Genomic DNA, 27,888 nt, shown 5'->3' with positions numbered 1-27,888 from the left:
CCACTGGTCGTGCACAGTGGAGCAATGCAGAGTACACTTCTGACAGCGAGTCTGTCTGGTCGGATGCTGACTCCACGTCTACGAACACCTCGTTCCATGCACCCTCGGTTGTTCCAGGCTCTGCTATGTTTGTTGCTGCAGTCTCCCAGGCTGCCAGTCATGCCGCACGTGCTGCTGTGGAGGCCACATGGCAGATGGACACCTCGAACACACCACGTCGCACTCCTGGTCGGACACCTGTGCAGCTCCCTAAGCTCACACTGCCGACCTTTCATGGTGATATCCTTGCATGGCCCGACTTTTGGGATATGTTTTCTGCTGCAGTCGACACACAGCAGTTACCCCAGGTGTCAAAGTTCACGTATCTGCGCAGTGTGCTGAAAGGTCCTGCCGCCCGTCTGGTCTCCGGCATTGCAGTGACCGACGCAAATTATCCGACTGCTGTCAGCACCCTGAAGGCCGAGTATGGCAAGCCTGATATAGTTATTGCTCAGTTATACGGTCGCCTACAGCATACCGCTCAGTCCTCCACACGCTATGCGGATATAAAATCTACATGTGAGGCTCTGGAGAACATCCTCCTGCAACTGGAGGCCCAGGGGGAAATACTGAAAGGTCAACGCCTAGTATGCCACCAGGTACTCTCAAAGCTTCCACTGAGTGTAACTACGAAGCTTGAGGAGTGGCGACCCTCCCATGACGTCTCAGCACCGTGGGACATAGAAGACCTCCGCCAGTACCTGAAACGGTACGTGCTTCTGCACGACCGAGCACAACAACGCTCTGGCCAGCAGCAAAGCACCGCTCCAGTGGATATGCTGCCGTCCAGTACACTTGTGGCCACTTCTGGCGCAACGTTCCGTAGGCCGCAAGCTGCTACGTCCGCACCCGCTCGGCCACGGAAGCCGTGTGTGTTCTGCGGTGGTGCCCACAACCACGATGCCTGCGGACGGTTCGCAACTACCTCAGCTCGGAAGGACAGGCTCCTTGAGCTCCATCTCTGTTACCGTTGTCTTGGCAAAGGCCATGTCGCATCTGCCTGCACCCAGCAACGGAAATGCCGACATTGCCAGCAGCCAAACCATCACAACACTGCTATTTGTTCGCGCCAACAGTCTGCTGTTCACCAGATCGGTGTCAACAATGTGCAACAGCAGCCGGCACCCCAGCAACAGCAGCAGCCAAGGCCGCAGAGGTCGCCGCCTCCGCCGCCACAGCAACAGCAGCCACAGCAGCAGTCTCAATCCGCTACGACACCAGCGCAGTTCTCATCTTCATGTATGTCTGTCAATGTCCAGTGCAACACGGTACAGGATCGTGTCGGTTTAGCGCGCATGATGACTGCAACTTCTGCTATCGCCGCCAATGGTCGCCGTACCACTGTGCGCATCCTGTTTGACAGTGGCAGTCAATCAACATTCCTCAGCGCATCTGCTGCTGAGCAACTTCAACTTCAGCCCCTCGGTAAGGACACGCTGAACGTATTCTCCTTTGGCAGTGAGACTCCTCTGCGCCTTGTGCCAGATGTGGTACAATTTGCTCTCCTCCACAAGGACGGTTCTACTCGGACTCTTCATGCGCATGTGTTGCCAGCATCGAAGACGATCCACCCTGTGCAGCACAGCTCACTCTCTGCGGCAGACAGAGCAGTTCTGATCAATCTGCCGGCAGACTCTCTGGCTGATCCGTTACCGGACGGTGCCTCCACTCATGCAGTCGACTTGCTACTGGGCATACAGTACTTCTGGGACCTCATGAGTGGTCTGCCAACACGGTTGCCTTCTGGCCTCTACCTCATTCCGTCTCGATTGGGATATCTGTTGTCTGGCAACCCGAATCCAGCCACTGCAGACAGCTCGCATGCCTCTGCTTCTGACTCTGTGGTCTTTGTGTGCGCTACGGAACGCGTACCGGATCTGTCCGAGATGTGGTCTCTCGACAGTATTGGTATCAGTGACTCGCCGTTCCTCACTGACGACAACCGTGCCCAGCAGCACTTCAACTCAACCGTCCGATTTCGCGATGGCCGCTATGAAGTCGCTTGGCCGTGGAAGTCTGAGCCACCTGACCTGCGAGACAACTATGGCCTCGCACTCGGTCGTTTGACCTCCCTCGCTAAGCAGCTCGCTAGGGACCATGACCTGCTATTGCGCTACGATGCAGTGATCCAGTCTCAGGTTGAGCTGGGTATTGTTGAACGTGTGTCAACCAACACTTCAACTCACACCGTCAAGCACTACCTGCCGCACCAGCCAGTCGTGACACCCTCCAAGGCGACCACTAAGCTGCGCATTGTATACGATGCCTCGGCCAAGTCGTCCAAAGCAGCTAAGTGTCTGAACGAGTGCATGCATCGTGGCCCCATCAACTTGCCGAATCTCTGTGGCATACTTCTCCGCTTCCGTTGCCACTCCATTGTGCTGTTGGCTGACATCGAGAAAGCGTTTCTCCAGCTCAGCATTCGTCCGGATGACCGAGATGTCACACGTTTCCTCTGGTTTGACGATCCAGCAAACCCTGCCACATCCAAGGACAACTTGGCTGTGTATCGCTTCTGTAGGATGCCGTTCGGTATTGTTGCCAGTCCGTTTCTGCTGGAAGCTACTATCCATCACCATCTGCAGCTGCAGTGTACTCCTCTTGCCGCTTCTATCGATCAGAATATCTACGTGGACAACGTGTTGATTGGTGTCTCGGATGTTTCTGATGTTCTTGCCGTATATGAGGAGGCCAAGTCCGTTTTCCAGCGTGCATCAATGAATTTGCGTGAGTGGACAACCAATAGTACAGCTGCTCGGGCGACTCTACCAGCGGATGACATCGTCACGACTCGACATGTCAAGGTGCTTGGTTTACAGTGGGACACACATGACGATGTATTGTCAATTGCTGGTTCTCGCTGCACCCTCTCTGCTGCTGCACCTGCTACTAAGCGCATTGTCTTGCAAGCCGTCTCTGCTTTGTACGATCCCCTTGGTCTACTCGTCCCAGCCATTCTGTCTGGGCGCCTGCTACTTCGTCAATTGTGGCAAGCTGAGCTCAATTGGGACGACCCTCTACCTGCACACTTTACTGACGAATGGTCTGCTATCTCCTCTATGATGGCATCGCTCTGTTCGATCACTATTCCCCGTTTGTGTTGTCCGGTCGGCAGCGCTACGGATGTGCAGCTCCATATCTTCACTGACGCTTCTGTCAATGCGTATGCAGCTGCTGGCTACCTCCGGGTCACAGATGGCAGTTCGGTACACTCTGCCCTCGTCTTCAGCAAGATGCGGCTCGCACCGGCTCCCAAGAAGTCATCTTCTACAGCTGACACCATGACCATTCCTCGCCTGGAATTACTGGGTGCTGTCATTGGTGCTCGACTTGCGTCATTCCTTCGGCAGGAACTCAACCTCACGCTCTCGTCCACTACTGTCTGGACTGATGCCAGGTGCGTTCTGCATTGGCTTGTATCAAGTCGGGACCTGTCTACATTTGTGGCCAATCGCATCGCTAGTTTACGTGCTCTGCCGGACATCACGTATCGCTATGTCCCCAGTGCTGCTAATCCTGCTGATTTGGCTACTCGTCCGCAAACAGCTGCGCAGCTCGCCGACAGTACTCTATGGTGGTCTGGTCCTTCGTGGCTAACAGAAGACGTCAGCAAATGGCCTGCTTCTAGTCACCCCACCATCACTCCTCAGGACTTGGCGTTGGCCGAGGCCGAGTATCGTGGACCTCGTCTCATCCACAGCATGCTCGCTACCCAACCAGTCCTGCCGCCGTCACTTGTGCAGCAGTCTATCCTAACGCGCTCGTCCTCACTGTCCAAAGCCGTCAGGATCTTGACCTACTGCATGCATTTCCTCTATCGTGTTGTGTGGACTCGGTTGCCCGCTGCTCAGCAGACACGCCTTCAGGATGGCCATGCTCTGCTAGCTCAGCTACTCAGCCAGTTTGCTGCTCAACCGCATGTCTTCAGCGTCAGTGTGCGACGCTTGGTTCTGTCTCTATTCGTACGTTCAGCGCAGCACAGCTCCTATCCTGATCTGTACTCTGGTTCTCTCGCTGATAGCACGTCACCGTTGGTGAAGCAATTTGGTCTTCAGCGTGACCAGCTCGGTGTTATCCGTTGTCATGGCAAGCTTGCTCACGTCCATGCTACCAGCCAGCCTGCTCTGCTGCCACGCCAGCATCGTCTCACTGTCTTGATCATTCTCGACATCCATGGTCGCCTGCTGCATGCTGGTCCAAGCCACACCCTCGCACAGCTTCGCCTCAACTTCTGGGTTCCTCATGGTCGTCAGGCTGTTCGCCATGAACTGAAGCTATGTCTTGTGTGCCGTCGTCAAGACTCGCCACCCTATCGTCTTCCGTTGATGCCGCCTCTGCCTGCTGAGCGTGTCAACCCTGCTCATCCATTTGAGTTCACCGGTCTGGACTACTTTGGACCATTGCTCATCAAGCAGTCCGACTCCTCCACGACCAAGGTATGGGTCTGTTTATTCACCTGTTTCGCTATCCGTGCTGTCCATCTCGAGTTCGTGGATGACATGTCCACAGCTGCCTTCATCTCTGGCTTACGTCGCTTCATTGCTCGTCGTGGCGTACCGCGTCTGTTGTATTCTGACAACGCCAGCCAATTTCACCTCGCCAGTTCTGCCGTGCCGGATGCCTGGTCCTCTCTACCGTCTGACCCCGTCCTAGGCGAGTTTCGCTCTCAACGTCAGATCACGTGGAAATTCACCACTGCACTCGCCCCATGGCAAGGTGGTATTTATGAGCGCATGGTTGGCCTTGTGAAGGGCTGCATGCGGAAAGTTGTTGGCCGGCAGTTGCTCTCGCTCCCACAGCTCCTCACCTTGCTGGCTGAAGTTGAAGCTGTCGTCAACAACCGCCCACTGACTCCCGTTTCGGCTGACGATGAAGGTCCTGGTCTTCTCGTGCTCTCTCCAGCTCACTTCCTCGTTGGTGGTCGACCCACGCTGATCCCTGTCGACACATCCTCTGCTGATGATCCCGACTATTCGCCTGATATCAGCTCCCGGGATCACATCTTGCAGTGGTGGAGGGCGTCCCAAGTTCTCTTGGAACGTTTCTGGAAATGCTGGCGGACTGAGTACTTGCAATTACTCAGGGAACGTGCGAACCCTGATCACCGCCAGCCCAAGACGTCTCTATCCGGCCAGCCACAGGTTGGGGAGATCGTCATCGTCAAATCCGAAGGTATACCACGTGGCCAGTGGCACATTGGCAAGGTAACAGCGGCTAACGCTAGTGCGACAGATGGTTGCGTCCGCTCAGCAGAGGTCCTGATGCCGTCTGGCCGCACAGTGGAACGCCCACTATCGCTGCTGTATCCACTCGAGGTACCCAGCACCCGGCAGGATGATGCCCCCGCAGTCATCAGCAGCCAGCAGTCAGATAATGCTCCTGGAGTGCAAGCACCACCGCCATCAGCAACCCGCCCGAGGCGCAAGGCTGCCGATCAGGCGCGCCAAAACATCGCTAGGTGGACGGCTTGTAACTTCACGGCGTTAAGGTAAGTATAACTTATTATATTTCTACGCTTTAGTTCACAATCTTCTTTGTTCCTTTCTCTTTCTAGTGCATTCACACTTCTGTTTGGTGGGAGTGTCGAGAACTGCCGTTCACGAATATTTGAAATACATATAAATTTAGTGTTCACGTCTTACTTGAACTTCCTGTAGTTTCAGTCTGCAACTCCGCCGTCTTTCTCCTTTTCTAACTCAGTCTTTCCATTATCTGACAGTGGTGCTCTCACCTCTAGCTAGGTGCAAGCACCCTCCGCCAGACGCGAACTACATTCTTGTTTCTCTAAAGACTCTCAAATATAATTTCTTCTTCGCGTTCACTTTCGTTCTGCAGTTTATTTATTTATTTATTTTCCTTTCTTTCTACCTCGTGGTACACGCGCTACATGTGCCACCATCTTTGTTTCCATGGCACCACAGTGCACCTGACCACGCGATCGCTACGCAGCTCAGGCCCGAATGGGTCCGGGTGCGCTGCTTCGCGATCTATTTGGCCTCGCTTGCTTCCGAGCACCGCCGTTTTCGGAGCGTACTCATTGTGCGTCTCAGTTCTTTTCTCCGTTGTTTGTTTCTCCTTGTTTTGGTTATTCTTCTTCTTGACTGAAGTGTAGTTGATGAATGAACGATGGTGGTTTGTGTTGTAGTAGTGTGAGTGTGTGCGTGGTTGGAAAGGTATTCTACATTCTATAATCAAATCGATAAGATTTTGACATGGTAGATGTATGAGATGTTGACATGTGATGTCGGCATGGAGACGGCCTTTCCATGGTAACTGGAGCTGCGAAAGAACTCAGTTCTGATTTGACTAGCTTAGTTTTTCTGGTGTGGTGAAACAATGGCAGTATGAAAGGGAGGACGACCTATGCATTGTAACTGGAGCTGCTGAAGAACTGTCTGCTTGATGTATTTAGTTTTCTGTTGTGGCGAATCAATGGTAGTATGAAAGGGAAGAATGCCCCACATAATCAAATTATAGACCTGAGAAATGTCGCAGAGCATGTGATTTCAGCAGACGTGTCACATGATTGGCAGACACTGGCTTGAACAGTGCTAGGATAAGAAGTGCTATGGAAATGTTTTGCACTGACACTCAGTGCATGACCACAGATACCAGGCATGCGGATAATGGGGTGCAACTTCAAGAGATTCCGTACTGAGACGATATGCACGTTGTACAGATGTATGAAGTTCTGTACTAAGGTCGTAGGTGTGTACAGACCCGGCTGGGTGTTCATTGTGTGCTATATATGCGCATTTGACCAATTTCAGCCTCATAATTAGTAGCAAACTATCGCTTTTCCAGCTTCTTCACTTTGGTTAGAACTAATAACTCGCTAGATCTTTGTCAGAAAATGGTTTTCGCAAGAAATGCCTTCAGGGCCCATTTCTTAGTGGAAATAGCAGTAAACACAATAGGGTCCTGCACATTCAACACCCAACCGGGTCTACAGGATTCTACGAGATCCTACGGGATTTTGTGTATCTGTACAACGTGTATAAGGCTCATACCATCCTCTTCTAAGGTTTCATTTGCTTAAATTCACAGCAGTCAGTTACATTCCAATGAAATTCTTGTGCTCAAATGGTCCTGCTAACCTGTTTATGTTGAAATTCTGGTGCTGAAATAGGATTATTCTGGGTGTTGTAGAGTAGCTAAACCCAATTCATCTTGAACATCCTTCCCATTTTCTTGAATAAATTCTTCCTCATATCTACATCACATGTATTGTGCTTTGTTCTGGTGTATGTGTATTGTGCAGCTGATAATGGCCAGTACGCAGCAGCACTAAGTGAGCTGATCAAGGAAGGTGTCCAGCTGATACCGTACGGGCGCCTGATAATGTGCGGGCCGGGCCGCACAGGCAAGAGCAGCTTCCTGCGATCCCTCCTGCGTCAAGCATTCATGTCAAAGGTCGATAGTACCATCGGTGTGGAGCTGGAGAAGGTGATATGCACGATCGAGAAGCAAGGGTTAAAGTATGTCTGGAAGCAAGCTGAAGATTCTTACCAGCAGCAGTTGGCCCTGACGCACAGAGCTGTTGGACAAGAACAAAGGAAGAAAGAGATAGTAGCAGCACTGAGACAACAAGGTGTGGAGATCCCAAAGAACACCAGGTCCACATCCTCCATGCCATCAACACCCGTGACATCACCATCCGCTGTGTTTGAGACTGAGCAAGCAGACACAGCCAGTGTGTGTGAATCTGCTGTCAGCCAACGTGATGAAGCCACCCACACCGGGTACTCTGGTCAATCGGCTACCAGTTCATCCGAAACCATGGACTCTCAGAATGTGTCCACTGCCTCCAAGCCGGAGGAGGTCTCAACCATGAGTGTACCACAGGTCGCAACAGCAGAGCAAGATGTGCAGCAGCTACAGACGGAAATCAACTCAGCAACGCAGAAGTTTGAAGGCTTCATTGAAGATCTGAAGAAGGGCAAAAGTGAAGTTTTCACTGCAGAGCATCTGAAGAACCTGACATTCATAGATGTCTGGGACTTTGCTGGTCAGAAGCTGTTTGCTGCGATCCAACACATGGTCCTGGCCTGTGATCGATGTGCATATGCTGTTGTATTTGATTCCTCAAAGAAGCTCCAGGACAGAGCGAAGCCGACGTTTGGTGTAGACGGTGAGGAACTGCCGCTTTCCAACAGCCTGGAGCAGACCAACTTCGACGTCATGGAGACATGGTTCAACGCTATCCACGAGGTCATTGGAGACAGCGACAACGTACCGGTGTTTGCCATTGGCACACATGTGGACAAGTTACCAAAGAAGCCAGAAGCAAGGAAGAAGGCAATTGAAGAAACTGAGCAGTATATCTGGGCCAATGCGGAGGGTAAATCTTATGCTAACAACATCGACAAGGTGGTATTTGTGGACAACACACGAGCTGGCAAAGACCCGGAAGACCCAGCAGTTGTTCAACTACGTCACGACATCATCCAGCAGCTGCAGCATCAGTTCAGCGTTCCCATTCCACTTCGTTGGCTTCCTGTAACCATCTCCATAGGGCACATTGCAAAATCATTCGAACGACCATGGTTATCGGTTGACGAGCTACGTCGCTTGGCTATTGCTGTTAGTAGCATCTCCAGTGATGATCCTGAGTCAGATTTCCAGAAGATGGTGAAGTTCCACCATGATCTTGGTCATTTGCTTCACTTTATTCGCAATGCCCGTCTTCGTGATCGTGTCATCATCGACATCCACTGGATTCTGAAAACCATGTCACTTCTCTTTTGTCCTGAACCGAAGAGTATGCAGAGCAAGCGTCTTCGTCCACAGTACGACTTGCTGACACAGAATGGCATCCTCCTGGAAAGTCTTGCCATCCACCGCTGGTCGCAGCACAATCGTATGACATCGCGCTACACGGCCACAGAAGAACAACGTGATTTCCTGTTTGAGATGGGCGAGCACTTTGCCCTGTTCTACAACACCAAGACAACTGTGAATGTGCCTGGTCAGAGGAAGGAGGTGACGACTCGCAAGTTCTTTGTACCAGCTCTGGTGGAACGAGTTGCACGTGTTCAAGACGAAGTGAGCAAAGGCAAGCCAAGTCCAGCTATGTACCTGTACAGTGGTGCAGATCGTTACTTTCCACAAACCCTATTCTGGTGTGGTGTTGTGAGGTGTATGCAACGCTATAGTCCAAAGGTGGATCCCATCCTCTATCACACGTCAGCACGTATTCTGGTGAAGGATCGTTTCTGGCTGGTCATGCAGTATTTCCAGCATGGCATTCGCCTGTCACTGGAGATTCCTGTCGCAGCTGGCACGACTAAGTCTTCTTCTACCGATGCTGGTACTCGCGCGGAAAAGTCAGTTGGCTCTCCTGGCGTTGGTACTGCAGCAAGCGAGGACGAGTCCGCTGCAGTCAAGCTTTGTCATGAGCTTCTACCATACCTGGAGTTGGAGCTTGACAATCTGAAGGCATTCTCGCTGACTCATGTGAAGTTTAGCAGAGCTGTTCGCTGTCCATGCTCGTTCAGTCGAGATGCGTGTCGCAAACACAAGAAGAAGTCTTGTGTAGAGATCGGCTGTCAGCACTTTGCTCCATTGGTGGAGGGATTGCGTCCACGTTGTCCTAGTGGAGCACGTCCAGAAGTGGATATCAGTGATGTACGGCAATACTGGCCATGTTTCTCTGAAGACGCGCAGGTGAGTACACCATAGATGGGTATTGATATATTTAAGAGCACGGCTCGCTACTCCAAAGTGTGTGTGCCGTTACGCTAAACGATGTAGTGTGTGGTAGAGTTTGTATTCATTTGACATTGTTCTATTGGTAAGAGAAGTAAATTGTGCTAAGTGATTACTTCAGTCAATAACGGATTTGTCATGTGGTGCCGTGAAATTCTGCCGTCACATTACATTGCACTGCAGACCACAGGGAATCATGAAATGCTGCATAGGATTGAATCATAGGATAACATATTCAAGGTAAACAGTCAGGGGAAGTGACCTGCCAGAATAGTGAAAATAGCAAACCCAACCAGGACTTGAACCCGGGACGTTGCTTATCATGATCGATGTTCTAGCCATCTGAGCTATGGGACCAGGCCAGACCCTAGAAGGCGCTGAAAACAATTTCCACTCCAAAGACAGCAGACAACTGGTGCCTCACATAATGATGGCACATATTGCATATGTTATATGTAGGCCGTGACCTCTGGTCGGTTGAGTTGCTATCAGTACGTCAGTACGTTGTCCCTACATCATCTTTGTCTAGCTTTATGACGTTCTCCGCTTGTGTATAGTAGGGCTGTGTGAAAAGTAGTGTTTTGTGTATTCAGCAACATGCGATTAAAACCTATGGCCAAGGGATTCCTGCAATTAGTACAAGAAGTAGTTGAGTGTTCACTTTGCTCCGGCCAATGCCTTTACTCGTGTCTGGACAGAAATCATTCAACCATGTTTATCTCTTTGGCCGCAGTTCTCGTTTTCCGTTTGTGGCTGGATAGTTGATTTCCTGTGATCTGGTTATCTTTGATTTCCAGACTTTGGGACGTTCAGATGGGAAGCTGGATCAGTCTGACCTTGACCTGGAGCTTGTGACTGGAGATGCTGCTGCAGAAGCCAAAGGTAAGTTTTAAAACTGCTTAGTTATTTTTTCTTATAGTCCGCAAACTCAACGCAGCCACTTACACTTGTACAATACTTCACTCCTCAACTCCAAAACGGCCTCTTGACTGGAAATCAAAATTAATTATATAACCACCAAATTGTCCTGCCTGACCACTCATCAGGGTGGCTACATAAAATGAATAACAAAGATGCAAAAGTAGGGGATTCACTGGCCAGAAAATGCCACTTCATAGCTTTGTGGTGTAGATCAGGCTGACTAGTGGCGGTCAGTCCTTCAGCCTTACAATTGTTGAATGGTGCAATCCCAGCACAAGTTGCTGTGGCTTCTGCTGTCGCATCGCTATCATCGCCTCCGGCGATGGGCGTCAAATGGTCAAAAATGGTGTGTGTGTGTGTGTGTGTGTGTGTGTGTGTGTGTGTGTGTGTGTGTGTGTGTGTGTGTGTGTGTGTGTGTGTGTGTGTGTGTGTCAGATAGTGTTGGGCCTGTTGCCAATGGGCTCGGCTGCTTGAAGGTGTATTGTTGTACCTACCACCTTTGTTGGTTTCAGGGTTCATATATGATTAACTATTGTGTAATCAATGGTGCTAGTGAAGCTTATATCAGATCCACTCTGATTTAGCCACCCACACTAGTACCAAGTATTACCTTCACTGGGGGCAGGGGTACCTGCAGTTGGATCCCGGGACGGATACCCTGATGCCGTCAATCCTTTTTCTGCCCCTTGTCCTCACCCACTTACTGAGGTGTGGTGAGCCCATAGGTGGGATCATTTCAAGTCCACCCTAGTTTGGGGATTTCAGGGGGTGTCGGCCGCTGGGTGGTTCAATGGCCAATTGAGTCATCTTTCCAAGATTCCTTTTGAGTCTCTCTCCCGGGGAGACCCACGTGACCAGTTTTGGCAGTGAGCAAGTACAAGTACAAGTGTGTGTGTGTGTGTGTGTGTGTGTGTGTGTGTGTGTGTGTGTGTGTGTTGGGGGAGGGGGGAGGGGGAGCTTCAGCAGAATTTCAATCGACAGATGCGAAGACAAAGTTCTAAGTAGATAGATGAAGTGCTACACTGTGTACCCACAGGTACAGAATTAGAGGATTACATGTGCAACACCTGTGCCTGGAGGCCGCGTCTGGCCAAGGTGTGTCGCTAGTCCAATGCACAGTACTTGCAACACCTGTGGCTGGAGGCCGCGTCTGGCCAAGGTGTGGAGCTAGTCCAATGCACAGTACTTGGTCTGACTATAGGTGTTTTACATTTGTGTACTCTTTCCCTCGTTGGTAGGGTTGGCTAAAGTTCAGCAGGTTACCTCGGGCACAGTGGCCAAGAAAGCTGCAGTCTATCACGGAGCACTGCACAAGCATTACACCGCTGTGCAGAGAAGCCTGGAGATTAACGTGATGGACTGTGTCAAGAGTTTGCGTGCTGAGGGTCACATCAATCACGACTGCGTGAAGGAAACACGGTCAGTGATGAAGACAAGTGGACACACTGAAGCTCTGGATCACCTGTGCTGTGTGCTGGAGGAGCTGTCGGACGAAGGCATGTGCTACTTTGTGGAGAGTGTACTACCATTTCAAGGTCTGTCCCAGCTAGTAGAAACATTCCAAGCTTGTCCCGGTCCTGGAAAGTGCACACTGAAGCACCATGATCTCCACACTGCTCCCAAAGCTGATGTCAAAGGGAAAGTGTTGGATGGAGCTGATACATCCAGTGCTACTTCTTCTCCACTGGAAGACAAGGTGCAAACTGGGGTAAGAATGGATCATTCTCCTTTTGCTAAGGTGTCCTTCAAAAATATATTAAGTACCGGTAGAGAGCCAGTTGTCTAAATATTTCCAATGTTGTGGCTACTGCATGGGAAAGAGTGAACACCTGTATGTCAGTAGAGATCAGGTGCATGTTTTCCTCTTTTGTTAGTTTTTAGTTTTCCAAGCCAGGGGCAATGTCAGAAGGTAATTTAGTGTGGTACGGTCAGCCATCTGAAGTACAGTGTACTCGTGGGAGAGGGGTGGCTGAGCCGAAATATTTGGAAATTTAGAGCCCAAATCAGTGCATGTTATTGATCCACGGGGTACTTACGGCAAATAGTGGTACGGTCAATACCGTACTGACCATACCGTGTGCGACGCCTCTGCAAGCAAACATATCCAGGTATTCTGCTGGATGGGAAAAGTCACATCTTTTCTTTCTTTTTCACAGCTCATAAGAACATTAGTGAATGTGGAAGGTAGATACATCATGAACATTTTCACATATCATGATGTAGATGTTAAAATGCCTGAATTCCCTGCTAAATAAATTATCCAACTGGTGTGCCTATTTTCTGCACTAGATGTCTGAGCTTCACCAGGAAGTACTGCGTTCAAGCTATGTGGAGTTGAAGTGTAGTTTGGACATAGAAGAGGGCATTCTGAACCGTCTCTATGCAGAGAGCATCATCACCCAACGCTTCTGCAAGAAACTCCGTGCTATGGATGATCATGAAGATCAGGTAATGCTTGCGTTGGTGTGTAATTGCTTCTCATGGAACTATTGATGGAACTATTGATGGAACTACTGATGGAACTATTGATGGAACTATTGATGGAACTATTGATGGAACTATTGATGGAACTATTGATGGAACTATTGATGGAACTATTGATGGAACTTTGCTCAAGAGGTACAAAGTAGTCACTGTGAGTGTCGCAGCAGGGCCGCCAGAGCCGGTTCGGCTGGTCTGCTCATGGCCCCGGACCACGTTTCCCAGCTGGATGGTCCACGGAATTCGCACAAAACAGGTGTAAGAAAATGTTAGAGGTACACGACTCGACTGCTGTTGTACATGCACATGTAGCTCAGGACTCTGCAGCACGACATCACCTCCCATGGATATCAAAGTAGCTTTGATTGTGTTCTCTGAGTAAGATTTTCTGCGTTTTCCGGAGCCCCACGAGATGCCCAAATTTGCTCTATTTCACGTAAAATTTCAAAATTTTCTCTGGACCCCACCCACCCCAAAGATCCGCCGGACCACTTCCAAACTCCTTCTTCTGGCCCTGCACATTCTAGTTTCATTTATACATTTTAGTGAACATTTCAATTTCAGGGAAAAATCAGAAACAGTATCACTACTCAATGTCAATAAATTTTTCCATATATTGAACACATTGGAATTACACTGTACAGTGAAGCCTGTCCAAGAGAAGCGCTCAAGAGACATTCAAAACGTGGTCTCTGATACCAGGTGGTTTCCTTCATCCAGGGTCATTTGACTAGAACTAGCATCCCTTGGTCCTGGTTGTAGTGGTCTACTAAGAAAGGTGATGGCTTTATCCGAGTGGTTGCCGTTACAGTTTCTACTGTACCATGATGGTTGGGAATGTAAAGTTTCTTTTGGAATTTCAAGCCACAAAGTCTCGGTATTTTGTACGAAAGTGGCCAATGGCAGACTACATACCAGCATGACAGTTTGTATGATTATACAGCCTGTAACCTTCTTTCCCGGTCTTCACATGTCTGGGCAAAAGTAGTGACGAGACAGTTATGTGCTGTAGGATAATGGATAGAAATCAATGTTGTGTTTGTTTTGGAATGTTTTGCGTTAGGTCTCTGTCTTCTTGGAAGCACTGCCACGCTGCGGCGCACAGGCCTTCCACCTGTTTGTTACCGCTCTCAAGGAGAGCGAGAAGCGGGCCCACCAGGAGCTTGTGGACCTACTGAAGGAAAAGCTGTGGAAACTGTCCTCCGTAAGTTGATAACATCTACTGCTGCTTTCCTCTTTCCATTTGCTCTGCTGTTAATCGGGTGCAGCCAATGTGATTTTTGGTCTTTGACCCATTTGGTGCTGGGTCTGAACTACTCATCTCCTGGCGTTTTAGGAGATGCATCTACGCCTTGATCCTTGAGGGTGGTGGCGTTCCTACAGATGTAGAAAGCTCTGTCTCTACCCGAATCTTTGCGAATTTTGTTTAATCCCGGGCTCCACCTGTGAACAGATGTTCGCGGCTACATTGTTGTTCGCTTGGTCAGGACGATGTCATAGCTCAGGCAGATAAATAGTTTTGAGGGAAACACGCTCGGGGAGCAATGAGGTCACATTCTCCATGGCGGTGCCAGTAGCCTGCAAGCTTTTGTTACAACATCCCTGTTCTGTCGGGTGATATGTAACATAGCGATGATGTTCATACCCAGGACTAGTCGAAATATGATGTGCTATCAAGACAGAGGGGTGCTTTTTTTCTAGGCTTTGGCCAGTGTCACACGTTTGCATGATCGTGTAGTCTTCAACCAGTGAAGTGCCCATCTGATTGTACGTAACAAAGCTCTATGTGTGTCACAATATGAAGGAAATATCGTCGTGATTAATAAATTGTATCACATTGACCCCATCATGTTTCGTCGTTCCGTGTGGGCTTAGATGTTTCGCTTCTCTATCCTTTAGTCACTTCTTGTGGGTTTCTAGTGTCTCACTCCCTTCCTGATTCCTGTAGGGTTCTTTCAACGAGATTTTTCATGTAGAAAATACACCGAACTAGCAACTGTTCACGGTCATGTCGTGAGGCAAAGAAACCTGTTCAATGTTCCCATGATTCCCCTTTACCCGTGTGCTCTCTGTCCACTTTGCCAGAGATCCAGTATGGCTGGCAATGTGACAGTGCAGTATGCAAATGTAAACTGAGAGACTCACAGAGAATGTTTTGACGAAGTTAATGGTGAAAGTGTATTCCATAGAATGGTATGTTTGGAGCCAGAAACATGAGGCTTAGTGTGTGTGTGTGTGTGTGTGTGTGTGTGTGTGTGTGTGTGTGTGTGTGTGTGTGTGTGTGTGTGTGTGTGTGTGTGTGTGTGTGTGTGTGTGTGTGTGTGTGTGTGTGTGTGTGTGTGTGTGTGTGTGTGTGTGTGTGTGTGTGTGTGTGTGTGTGTGTGTGTGTGTGTGTGTGTGTGTGTGTGTGTGTGTGTGTGTGTGTGTGTGTGTGTGTGTGTGTGTGTGTGTGTGTGTGTGTGTGTGTGTGTGTGTGTGTGTGTGTGTGTGTGTGTGTGTGTGTGTGTGTGTGTGTGTGTGTGTGTGTGTGTGTGTGTGTGTGTGTGTGTGTGTGTGTGTGTGTGTGTGTGTGTGTGTGTGTGTGTGTGTGTGTGTGTGTGTGTGTGTGTGTGTGTGTGTGTGTGTGTGTGTGTGTGTGTGTGTGTGTGTGTGTGTGTGTGTGTGTGTGTGTGTGTGTGTGTGTGTGTGTGTGTGTGTGTGTGTGTGTGTGTGTGTGTGTGTGTGTGTGTGTGTGTGTGTGTGTGTGTGTGTGTGTGTGTGTGTGTGTGTGTGTGTGTGTGTGTGTGTGTGTGTGTGTGTGTGTGTGTGTGTGTGTGTGTGTGTGTGTGTGTGTGTGTGTGTGTGTGTGTGTGTGTGTGTGTTGTTTCAGGACTCAGTGCATTTATGACGGTCTCTTTGTGTATGCTTTGTCCCTGTAGGGTCTGTGAAGGTTACTCTGCTGGTGGACCTGGCGTGAGCTGCTATGTACCCACAATGAGCTGTATCAGTGGATGGTGTGTGCAGACCGTCACTCTACTGAACGGTCGTATTGTTTCTGATCAAGTTTGTTCAGGTATTCCAAGACCTTTTCTAGTTATGTTTCTTTTATGCCGTCTTGAGCTCTTGTCTGCCATTCTAACTGGTGTAGATAAGAATGAAATAAACTTTACTTTATCCTGTATTTTGCTATTCTCCTAGTGAAATGGTTGACGATGCAAGTTAGAGTATGATAAAATTCACCCTCCACTGCACTGCCAGTTTGTATTTGCTATCTATATCGTATGCTTTGGTGCACGGACACGTGATGCCTTTTGAGATACATTTGGAGCTGCTCAGCTGCGCTGAAGACCTACCTGGTGGCATCTTGATAATTTTAAAAAACATTTATGATTCTGTGGGGCTACACAGTACGTTGAGTCCACTCTTTACTGTGAGTCTACTGAGTTTTAAAGTTTTTTGTCGGTTTCTCCGCTTCTTACGTACATTAATTAAAATCTTCCAGAAGTTGAAGTGTGCTGTATGTTTCGAGCTTCAATACTATAATATTATGATGTCTTTGACTCGCGTTTCCTTCTAGCAGAGCTTATACTAGTTTTGTTTTCGCTCTAGAGATTAGCCTGTGTTCTTTCACACTTGTAGTCAACGTAGAATTTCTGACTAACTGAGGAAAACGTACTCAACGGCACGTTCACCTCAGAAAGTTGCATTGCCTGAGAATAGGCATATGGAGAGGTACTCGCATTGCAAGTAGTTTGTACCGACGTATTATATGGACTTGTACGGTACAGGTATTGTTTTTGTTTTTTTTCGGATCGCTGTGTTTGGCGGCATCACACAGTTATCATGAATATGAACTATCACAATGAGGAACACCTCATTAGTGCATCGGCAAGGTGGCTGACTGTACTTGCTCACTACGTTGAACTTGTTACTTGGGCAATGGTATTGAGTGGAGCTAGCAGAATAACAGTATGTACACTGTACACGTACATTTGAGTTACCGTGTATACATTGGTATGCTGTGCTTGCCGTACGGTGAAATTCTAACCTGGCCGTTCTTGGTCGGCCGACAGTAATTGTTACTCACCTCTTTTGGTTTCCTAAGAGACTTAGTTTTGAGAGTACAATGTATGTAGGATGTAGATCTACAGCATACCGCCTGTCTCCAAGACTAGTATGACTTGTGGACCCGAGACAGTGGCCTAGTACAGTGTGGATCCCAGGTTTTTTGTGTGTTTTCAGCCGGATGATCATGATGATAGGCCAGTCCCGAACATTTGGTGGAATGTTTTTGTTTTGTTTCGTTTTGTTTGGCAGTGAATAGACCGTTGTTGGGGTTGGAGAAGTGAATCATAGTGTTGTGTCAGTGGTTGCGTTGGAGTTTAGGGAAATTTAGAAAGTCATTTTGGGTGTAGCTAGCTGCTGCTGTAACGTATCCCAAGCAAGTATTTGTGACGTTTGTTCCGTTTGTGTTATTTTCGCCATACATGATTGACCATAGCAACGGTTGGCCTAACCCCGCCTAGTTACCATGGTTACTACATTATAGTCTGTCTAGCGAAGGCCTAAAGGGACCGTCACTTAATTTTTGCCGACTACCCGCCAAAAAAATCTTTTCGTTTCACGTGTCAGACACGTCCGCGAGCGCGTACGATCGACTCGCGCGCGCCCGGGGGGCGCCCGCGCTACCTTTCACGTCAGGCAATCTGTTCACGCCACATGGCTGGATAGCGCGTACATGCAAACATGATTGAAGACTTGCAAAATCAATTTTTTTCCAAGTCCAGGCGCTAGGCCTAGGCAGCACTAATCAGTCTATTATTATTATTATCAAATTTTTGATAGGGCAATCCCCACAGGCCTAACCCCCCTAAGGCCTTCTTACAGGGTACCCTAGAAATGAAAGTACTGAATTACGGAATAGGTGCAGTGAAGAGCATAAGCGGACTGCAGCGGGGAGTGCATTCCAACGGTCGGAACCGATGAAAGAAACTGAAAAGAGACCGAAACGAGTTTTAGCTTTTGGTAGAGTGACAGACGAAGATACCTGGGAGCGAGTGCAGGAATTGGTACGAGTAGAAGTAGAACGAAGGCAAAAGCAATCAGTAAGGAGAGTAGTAGTTAAAGGGGAAGTTAAGGCAAAAATTAAAATTTCACCAGTTGTAGTCTTCGGGGTCCTGACTCGAATGGTCTTGGTCCGAGGAAGCTGAGACGCTCCCTTCCTACTTGAATCCCAATCGAACTCGCGCACTTCCACCGAAACTGGGTGACTGCGCCCTACTAGATGGGGATTTGTATGCAAAATGTCACTAAAAGCGCCATTTCGTTCTTATAAAAGCACGGATGACCGCGATTGGCCCATATGTCGTAGTCTTTTGGACGCTGAGTCGACTGGTTTTGGTCCGAAAAGGCTGCGATGCAGCGTTCCTCCTTTATTCCCAATCGAACATGGTTGAAGAAGCGGTCACGTGGTGCTGGGTGCTCAAATCACCTGGTCACCACGCCAGCAGGTGACAACTTTCACACCAAGGTTCAACTCGAGTTCAACTCGAGTGACAGGACTGCACCCAAAAAAGGTCAAAACAGGCTAGTAAGTTGTACCCTGCAGGCACGGTGACCAGGTGACTGGTGTACGCAGGAGCACGTGACCGCTTGTTCAACCATGTTCGATTGGGAATAAAGGAGGAACGCCGCATCGCAGCCTTTTCGGACCAAAACCAGTCGACTCAGCGTCCAAAAGACTACAACATATGGGCCAATCGCGGTCATCCATGCTTTTATAAGAACGAAATGGCGCTTTTAGTGACATTTTGCATACAAATCCCCATCTAGTAGGGCGCAGTCACCCAGTTTCGGTGGAAGTGCGCGAGTTCGATTGGGATTCAAGTAGGAAGGGAGCGTCTCAGCTTCCTCGGACCACGACCATTCGACTCAGCACCCCGAAGACTACAACTGGTGAAATTTTAATTTTTGCCTTAACTTCCCCTTTAACTGATTCAGGTCTATAATGCCTAATGCCCAGGCAGCTGACTTGATTTTCGGAGAAACACTACTCATTGTAGTAAAAAGTAACAATGAATAGCGATATCATCTAGGAAGGATCGCTACCCTAACGCGAAGGAAAGGCCATGCGCGGCTGCTCCACGAAGTGTTGAAGAAAGACTCATCAAAGTTTAATAGTTGGTGGACGAACAACTCGCTGGCGCCGGAAAACTTGGCCCCCAACGATGGTGTTTGGTGAATCATCAAGCATAATGTCTTGTAGCAGTGTTCACCGAGGAAGGAGAACGCTCTAGCCGCTGCTGTTGTCCGTTTCATCCACGTTGGGCGTTAGCTGCACCGCGCCTATTGTGTTTTAGTATTCCATGGACACACATTAGCATTCAGAGCGATTGTGGAGCCACAATTTACTTCACACAGCGTTGTATTGTCCACGAGCGCAAACTTCATTATCAGCAGTAACTGTTACTCTTCATCCTACATGTAGACTTGGAGTATACACGGCCTTGTCACGACAGCGACAGCTCTACAGAGTGTTCAAGTGAGAAACATTAATTTCAATTGTTGGTGGACGAATAAATGGCTGGTTCCGAAAAACGCGGCCTGCACCGACGGTGTTTGGTCGATCATCAAACAGGGTGACCAGCAGTGTTCACCGAGGAAGGAGAATGCACTCGCCACCACTCCGAGTCATCCAAGTGGGCGTTAGCTGCGCCGCGCCTATTGTGTTTTAGTATTCCATGGACGCACACTAGCGTTCTCAGCGATTGTGGAGCCACAACATATCTTCATGCGGCGTTGCACTGTCCAAGAGCAGAAACGTCAGCAGTGACCCATCATCATACATGTAGGTTTGGAGTATACACACCATGCGCCAATGGGCCTTGGCACAACAGCGGCAGCTCTACGAAGTGTTCAAGTGAGAAACATTTGTTTCGACTTTTGGTGGACGAACAAATCGTCGGTGCCGAAAAACGTGGCCTGCGCCGATGGTGTTTGAACCATTGAGGGCTCCGGAAGCAGCAGCTGAGCCAGATCAGCCAGTCTTGCCAACTCTCAGTTGCCGGACTCCGTGCTGCAGCTAGCAGCACTGGCACCAGCCGGAAATATTTTTCCGCCGATACCCGTTACTTCCAGTTCTGTCAAGGGCATGACTGGAATCCATTGCCAGGTGATGACTTTTTACTTTATGTGTTATTTTGCTGCCGAGTTGTTCAGAACTTTTCAGCCCCGATCTGTCCATGTCTACATGTCGGCCATCCGCAAACTTCATGTGGAAGTTGGCTTTACCTACCCGTCAGGCCCAATGACTCTCCTCGCAAGGTTCCTGTCGGGCATCAACAGGTCATCATCGACACAGCGTTATCGCCTGCTGATAACCACTCAACTTCTCAGGGAGATTAGCCGGCATGTTGCCTTTCCACGGATGTGGCACCCTCATGACAAGGCCATGCTAAGGGCAAACTGACTGCTTTTTTTTAGCTTTACATTACCGCAGTCAGTCCAGCCTAATACGCCAATCGTATTTCACTATTACTCGCGTGTCATAATTGGGGATATGGGCTGCTCCGCCCTATATCCCTGATATGCCAACTAGACGAAAAGTGTGTTCTGAGCCTGTATCGCGTATAATAGGCTCATCGTAAAACAAATAATAAGTCTTAAAAATCAGGGTTCACGTGACACTCGGGCTCCAGCCAAGTTTTCCGCATCCGCAGGAACGCTACCCCCCTCTTGAATCATAGCATAGTGGACTCTGCAATGAACAGATTATGAAACTCCCTGCAGATTTACTACGGTCATTTCTGGTGACTGGTCTTGGGGCACCGTGGAAGCTGTGACTGGTTGCCAAGTTTTGTTTTGTGACTGATCATGGGGCATTTGTGACTACTTCGAAGCACAGCTCTGATTGATCACAGAGTCTTACTGTTGTGAATATTTATATCGATTGAGAAGTCAAGCAGCCACGGGGCGCTGGCCTTGCAGCTGTGAGTATGCATACGGTACATATTCACATGACTCTATTGTATGCTGGACACTGCTGGTCCATTGTTGCAGTGTGTAAGTAAACTGCAGAACCTATTCCGTGATGAAACACCTACTCCTGAAAGACTGAATGTTTGAGCTAATAGTCTTTTACTTCACTCTCATGCTGCTCATATAATTATACCATACGCCAGAAGACCCTAAGTTACAAGTAGTTCTAAGATTTTGTGGACCATGTGACCATGTGGTACTTTCACTCTACAGCCAAGTCAACCTCTTCGTCAACACACAGGGTTTTCCTCAGACACAAGCGAATGGTTTACTCCACTCTGGTGAAGAACACAGTTTGCTCTCTCAAACACCAACCGCAGATAACTACGGAATGTACTTCAGAAGTAGGAAGTGCGACAACTGCTAGAATATTGAACTGTCGTCCACACAAAACAAATAAAGACAACTGAAAACCAAACACACATGCAACTGCCAACATGCATGTAACAGCAACTGCAAGCCAGAACTACAGACTCCGCGCAGGGAGGAACAGGGGAAACAGAGCTAACGCTTCCGACTCCGAGAGCTTCGAATAGCAGCGGACAAAACAATCCATCAACCTTGCGTGTCACCTTGCGCTACCGCAAACGAACACCTATGGATGCACAGTGCAGCACAGACTCAGTGCATGCACGGTGTAATAACTGGAGTACATGTAAACCGACAACGGTCACCTTGCACCCTATGCAGTAAGTTACATAGGCGGTGCCAACAAAAGAGCAGGGTTCGTGTATCGTGCAGTCGTGCACACTCCAATGGCACAGCAGAAAATGTTCTCACCAACAGCCACTGCTAGCTGTTTTGTCATCTTGCTGTGCCAAATGATGCTGTATAGACGCGCCAAGCAGAAATGGACTGCTTATGAGCGTGAACAGGCTGGATGGGGTGACTGATGGACTGTCGGAGTTGGCGAACCACAGAAATCGTGTCGCAACTCTGTATGCTGGGTTGGCACTGATTTGTAAAATGGCCTTCTCAGTATCGCAGGTCATGACGATTGGTGGCAGGCAAAATCGTAGAACAATGATGAATTGCCTAATGGCTAGGTCGTTGTTAGTAAGATTGCCTGAATCCTGGATGTCAACACAGTCTAGGTCCCACAGATCTGGGATGGTGCAGGAGTCGGAAGTTGCATCAGTTAGAGAACCGATAGCTGGCATGGCTGCTCATCGGCGTAGCTGAGTGCTTGGAGTGACGTGTTCGGCCAGTCACCACAAAACCGACTGTGGTAGGCAGAAACTGTAGTCCTGGCGGAAGTCCTCTGGTGCTCCACGTCAACTGAGACTCCCAGAGGAAATCTGCACCGATCAAGACGACTGACTATCTTACGGTCAATGGCGATACTGGTTGATGCTGCACTAGCTGCTGTTGCGCTAGATGCTGGTACCTCGTCAGCCACAGGCTGGTCAGCTACTATGTTGGTACTGCTGTCAGATTTCTGTTGAGATTCAGGGCAGATCGTGACATGATGGTGACTCTGATTGGTGACCCATGCGAGAACACACATTACACTTGCGGGTGGCCTTGCACTGAGTTGACCGGTGCCCTGTGCGCAAACACACAAAGCAACGCTTCTGTTCAATCAGTTATTCTTTCCGCTGTGCTACTGTTGTGTATTTCGCGCAGCTCTTGTCCAGGTGAGATCCGCCGCAGAATGCACACCCTCTCATACTGCTGGCATTCCAGTTAACATCAGACCACTTCCTTCTGGTGAACTTGCATGCGCCTGTCACCAGTGCACCTGCAGAATAGTGAGTGACATCTTCTGCTGTAGTACCGCCTGTGTTTGTGCGGCGCAGAAAGGCGTCTTGCATGATAACATAACGCTTCAGTGCTGTTCTGAAGTCATTCAGTTTCCATTGTGTCCCTGCATCTGAAAAGCCTCGCGCTTCGTCCAGTTGAATCAGCGTTCGGCATGATCCGTATCTTGGTCACAGCACCGTGTGACGATCTGGTGACATCAGACGGATATAATACACAAGAGACAATTGTGATATTTCTACGTTGTGTTTACTTCAGATACATAATCTAAATAAAAGGGGGGTTGTCAACCGACAACCGCTCTATTTAGTTGCTTTTCACTCTTTAGATGAAAATTCTTTTATTAATTATGTCGAAAAGTTATGCGGTTGTCAGTTGACAACCACCCTTTAATTTACACTGCAGTTGCGTGATGTCCACCACTTTCTGTACATAATCTAAGAGTACTAACAGCCACTGACTTCCAACTACCAAGGGAAAGCAAGCCCAAGCGCAGGAGAACCGTGCGCGCGCGGGTACGTAATATGTAATATCGTAGTAGAGCTGGCAGGCAAGGCATGATCAGGGGTTCAGGCCCTGCCTGTAAACGCTCTGATTGGCTCAAACCCTGGCAACAATCACGTGACATGTCTGAAAGTACAAGTAGTTGCGATTTATGCTGAAGTTCTAACTAACGGAACACGTGCAGCGCTACACCATGAACCGTGTGGAAACAAAAATAAGTAGAGGAGACACGGGATAACAGACATGAACTCAGGGTCAAACTGATAACTGTGAAACGTGAATGCATGCAGTATATGGAGACAAAACAAAGTCACAGAATTCAGTACGTAACAAGTACTACACACTAACCTCGTACATGAGAATGTCACGACACCATTTGAATTAGCTCTTACACCCCACTTATGTTTCAGTCAGTAAGAGTACACATGCGTACTTACGTTGACTCTATTTTATCTGACTTGTCCAACACCATCGTTGTGAGCCTTCGGCACTTGGGAATACACAGGACGGATAAGATAGCAGCAAGAGCATCTCCCCGCTCTGTGAACACAGCTCAGACGCCATGCTTCATGATTGTGTGCCCATGGAATACAAGGACACAATAGACTTGGTGCAGCTAACGAAATGGATGAACGGTCGACGGCCTAAGTGTTCTCCTTCCAAGTTCCTCGATCAACACTGACAGTCACCACATACCATGCTTGATGTTTCAAGCACCATCGGCGCAGGCCACGTTTTTCGGCACCGACGATTTGTTCGTCCACCAAAAGTCGAAACAAATGTTTCTCACTTGAACACTTCGTAGAGCTGCCGCTGTTGTGCCAAGGCCCATTGGCGCATGGTGTGTATACTCCAAACCTACATGTATGATGATGGGTCACTGCTGACGTTTCTGCTCTTGGACAGTGCAACGCCGCATGAAGATATGTTGTGGCTCCACAATCGCTGAGAACGCTAGTGTGCGTCCATGGAATACTAAAACACAATAGGCGCGGCGCAGCTAACGCCCACTTGGATGACTCGGAGTGGTGGCAAGTGCATTCTCCTTCCTCGGTGAACACTGCTGGTCACCCTGTTTGATGATCCACCAAACACCGTCGGTGCAGGCCGCGTTTTTCGGAACCAGCCATTTATTCGTCCACCAACAATTGAAATTAATGTTTCTCACTTGAACACTCTGTAGAGCTGTCGCTGTCGTGACAAGGCCGTGTATACTCCAAGTCTACATGTAGGATGAAGAGTAACAGTTACTGCTGATAATGAAGTTTGCGCTCGTGGACAATACAACGCTGTGTGAAGTAAATTGTGGCTCCACAATCGCTCTGAATGCTAATGTGTGTCCATGGAATACTAAAACACAATAGGCGCGGTGCAGCTAACGCCCAACGTGGATGAAACGGACAACAGCAGCGGCTAGAGCGTTCTCCTTCCTCGGTGAACACTGCTACAAGACATTATGCTTGATGATTCACCAAACACCATCGTTGGGGGCCAAGTTTTCCGGCGCCAGCGAGTTGTTCGTCCACCAACTAACTTTGATGAGTCTTTCTTCAACACTTCGTAGAGCAGCCGCGCAAGGCCTTTCCTTCGCGTTAGGGTAGCGATCCTTCCTAGATGATATCGCTATTCATTGTTACTTTTTACTACAATGAGTAGTGTTTCTCCGAAAATAAAGTCAGCTGCCTGGGCATTAGGCATTATGTAACGAATCCCACCGCTGGCACCAATTCTGTAACGGATCCCACCGCTGGCACCAATTCTGTAACGGACCGCAGTCTCTCTCGGAGGCAAATGCAGACGGGTCTCAGTGAACACACTGTTAATAATAATTCTTACTGAACTAAACGGAAGACTACACTGTAAACATTAACTCTGACTCTAACTCTAAACTGACATTATTGAAGGTTCTAACTGGCCTTTCTAACTGTACTTCTAACTGGCCTCTAGAGAATTGTGAACAGCAGCTTTTATAGGCAGACAGCATACGTGCTGCAACAGCATGGTCACGGCAAAGGCTCAGCAGAGAGAAGAAGAAAGGTCAAAGTATGTTGTGTGGGCTACAGTCATTGCACAAGGAATGCCATTTGATTCTATGCAGAAGAAGGAGCTGAATAGCAGTGTGGGCAATGGGCGTAAAAGAGGCGGTTGAAAGTGCAGCAGTATTTCTAAGGTCAATATGAAACATTGAACGCAGTGAGACTAGTTACTATCCATGTCATGGATCTGCAAGCACGGTACAGAGTTGCAAGTGCGGGGTACGGGTGCGGTGTAACACGCGTGACCAATACATTGAAAGTGATTCACGCTGCAGCTGTGTGAGTTACTAGCGTGCCAACGCTACACCTTCCTTCTTTAAACAGAATCACGTCCTCGTGATTAGAGTCCGAGTAGCAGAACACGAATACTTGTGACGAAGTGACGAACAATGATAGAAGATCATGTAGATGCGCAGACTAGACTTGGCGAGTAACATAGTTGATATAGCCGGACTCCGACAATCGACTGAGATTAGAAGACACGGGCGGCATGCATGGTCGCGTCGGAATAACCTCGACGGAAGAAGATAGGCAGAATGGATGACGTGCATATACAGGTATGTATTCGTGAACAGCCTCGGTTGATATCCGGACGCAATGAGGACAACTGACATTGAAGTACTGGCTGGAGCGCAGCAGCATATCACAGGACTGAGAGGTGGTGCGAACATATTCATTGAACATTATAGGAGATAGCGCATCATACTGGTACAGCGTCAACCGGAATATGGCAAAATAATATCGGAAATGATAACCTTTGAGAGTAGACAGAAGAAATGAACTGATAACAAAATCATAAAATAGCATCACTCCAGGTTCACACGATCTCACGGGGCCAAAGGGGAAAAAATTGTCCTCCAAATAGGACTCACAGCACACTTGCTGTACCACCATGGCGTTTGAGCCATAAAAATAGTTCACAGTTCCAAACTGAACTGGACAAAGGGCACTCTAACACACATTATCCCAGGTTAGTTAGATAGACCGTGGCTCACCATGATCGGACGCCTACCTAACTAAACTGGATTCACACACTCGCATAAAGGAAGACTGAAGAGAACAGGAAGACTGAAGGAAGACAGGAAAGAAAAGTGCCATATCGGGAATTAGCTTACGTTGGACATGGAGCTTGATCGGTAGAGACGTTGTCCGTCATCATTTCGGGCTAGGGGGAGACGTGGCGGGCGAAGGAGTAGCGGCGACTGACGCATCAGGTTGGGCCATGATGGTACCGGTTACACCAATAAAACAATTTACCGCTGCCATCGATTCTGTGGCGCCGCTGCCATCAATGCAATACAGATACTAGGTGGGTTCGAATCTAGCAATTATAAAATTGTACCACCGCTGCCACCAATTCTGTAGCGTATCCCACCGCTGCCACCAATTCTGTAGCGTATCCCACCGCTGGCACCAATTCTGTAACGGATCCCACCGCTGGCACCAATTCTGTAACGGACCGCAGTCTCTCTCGGAGGCAAATGCAGACGGGTCTCAGTGAACACACTGTTAATAATAATTCTTACTGAACTAAACGGAAGACTACATTGTAAACATTAACTCTGACTCTAACTCTAAACTGACATTATTGAAGGTTCTAACTGGCCTTTCTAACTGTACTTCTAACTGGCCTCTAGAGAATTGTGAACAGCAGCTTTTATAGGCAGACAGCATACGTGCTGCAACAGCATGGTCACGGCAAAGGCTCAGCAGAGAGAAGAAGAAAGGTCAAAGTATGTTGTGTGGGCTACAGTCATTGCACAAGGAATGCCATTTGATTCTATGCAGAAGAAGGAGCTGAATAGCAGTGTGGGCAATGGGCGTAAAAGAGGCGGTTGAAAGTGCAGCAGTATTTCTAAGGTCAATATGAAACATTGAACGCAGTGAGACTAGTTACTATCCATGTCATGGATCTGCAAGCACGGTACAGAGTTGCAAGTGCGGGGTACCGGTACGGGTGCGGTGTAACACGCGTGACCAATACATTGAAAGTGATTCACGCTGCAGCTGTGTGAGTTACTAGCGTGCCAACGCTACAATTAGACTGATTAGTGCTGCCTAGGCCTAGCGCCTGGACTTGGAAAAAAATTGATTTTGCAAGTCTTCAATCATGTTTGCATGTACGCGCTATCCAGCCATGTGGCGTGAACAGATTGCCTGACGTGAAAGGTAGCGCGGGCGCGGCGGGCGCCTCCCGGGCGGGCGCGCGCGAGTCGATCGTACGCGCTCGCGGACGTGTCTGACACGTGAAACGAAAAGATTTTTTTGGCGGGTAGTCGGCAAAAATTAAGTGACGGTCCCTTTACGGCTTTAGGCTTTAGACTTAGTCCTTCGCTGTTGAGAATGCATGCAGGGACTCTGCGAATCTCACGTGGCCATTGCAATGATTGAATGCATGCCCCCAGGCCAGAATGAAGGCGCC

At 48.7% G+C, this 27,888-nt stretch overlaps 1 protein-coding gene and 1 long non-coding RNA gene across 4 annotated transcripts in view; one reads left to right on the top strand and one right to left on the bottom strand.

Annotated features, from left to right (window-relative positions):
• Positions 1–17,124, top strand: part of LOC135818082 (uncharacterized) — a 108,539-nt gene extending 91,415 nt beyond the window's left edge. For all 3 annotated transcript variants that reach the window (XM_065331405.1, XM_065331406.1, XM_065331404.1), the window contains 6 exons: positions 7,301–9,705; positions 10,545–10,629; positions 11,907–12,376; positions 12,958–13,116; positions 14,213–14,353; positions 16,068–17,124. In XM_065331405.1, the coding sequence (XP_065187477.1) occupies positions 7,301–9,705; positions 10,545–10,629; positions 11,907–12,376; positions 12,958–13,116; positions 14,213–14,353; positions 16,068–16,076 (3,269 nt within the window). In that variant the 3' untranslated portion in view covers positions 16,077–17,124. The remainder of the gene's footprint in view (positions 1–7,300; positions 9,706–10,544; positions 10,630–11,906; positions 12,377–12,957; positions 13,117–14,212; positions 14,354–16,067) is intronic.
• A 4,405-nt stretch (positions 17,125–21,529) lies between these two features.
• LOC135818093 (uncharacterized) lies at positions 21,530–27,475 on the bottom strand. The gene is made up of 2 exons (XR_010553622.1): positions 23,868–27,475; positions 21,530–23,116 (listed from the first exon to the last, which is right to left on the bottom strand). It is a non-coding gene; the product is annotated as an uncharacterized LOC135818093 (long non-coding RNA).
• Between the last annotated feature and the right edge of the window lie 413 nt (positions 27,476–27,888).

The sequence above is a fragment of the Sycon ciliatum genome, chromosome 5, assembly GCF_964019385.1.
Source record: "Sycon ciliatum chromosome 5, ocSycCili1.1, whole genome shotgun sequence".
Classification (NCBI taxonomy): Eukaryota; Metazoa; Porifera; class Calcarea; order Leucosolenida; family Sycettidae; genus Sycon; species Sycon ciliatum.
Note: the sequence above shows the minus strand (reverse complement) of the source record. Positions and strands in the feature narration are given on the sequence as shown.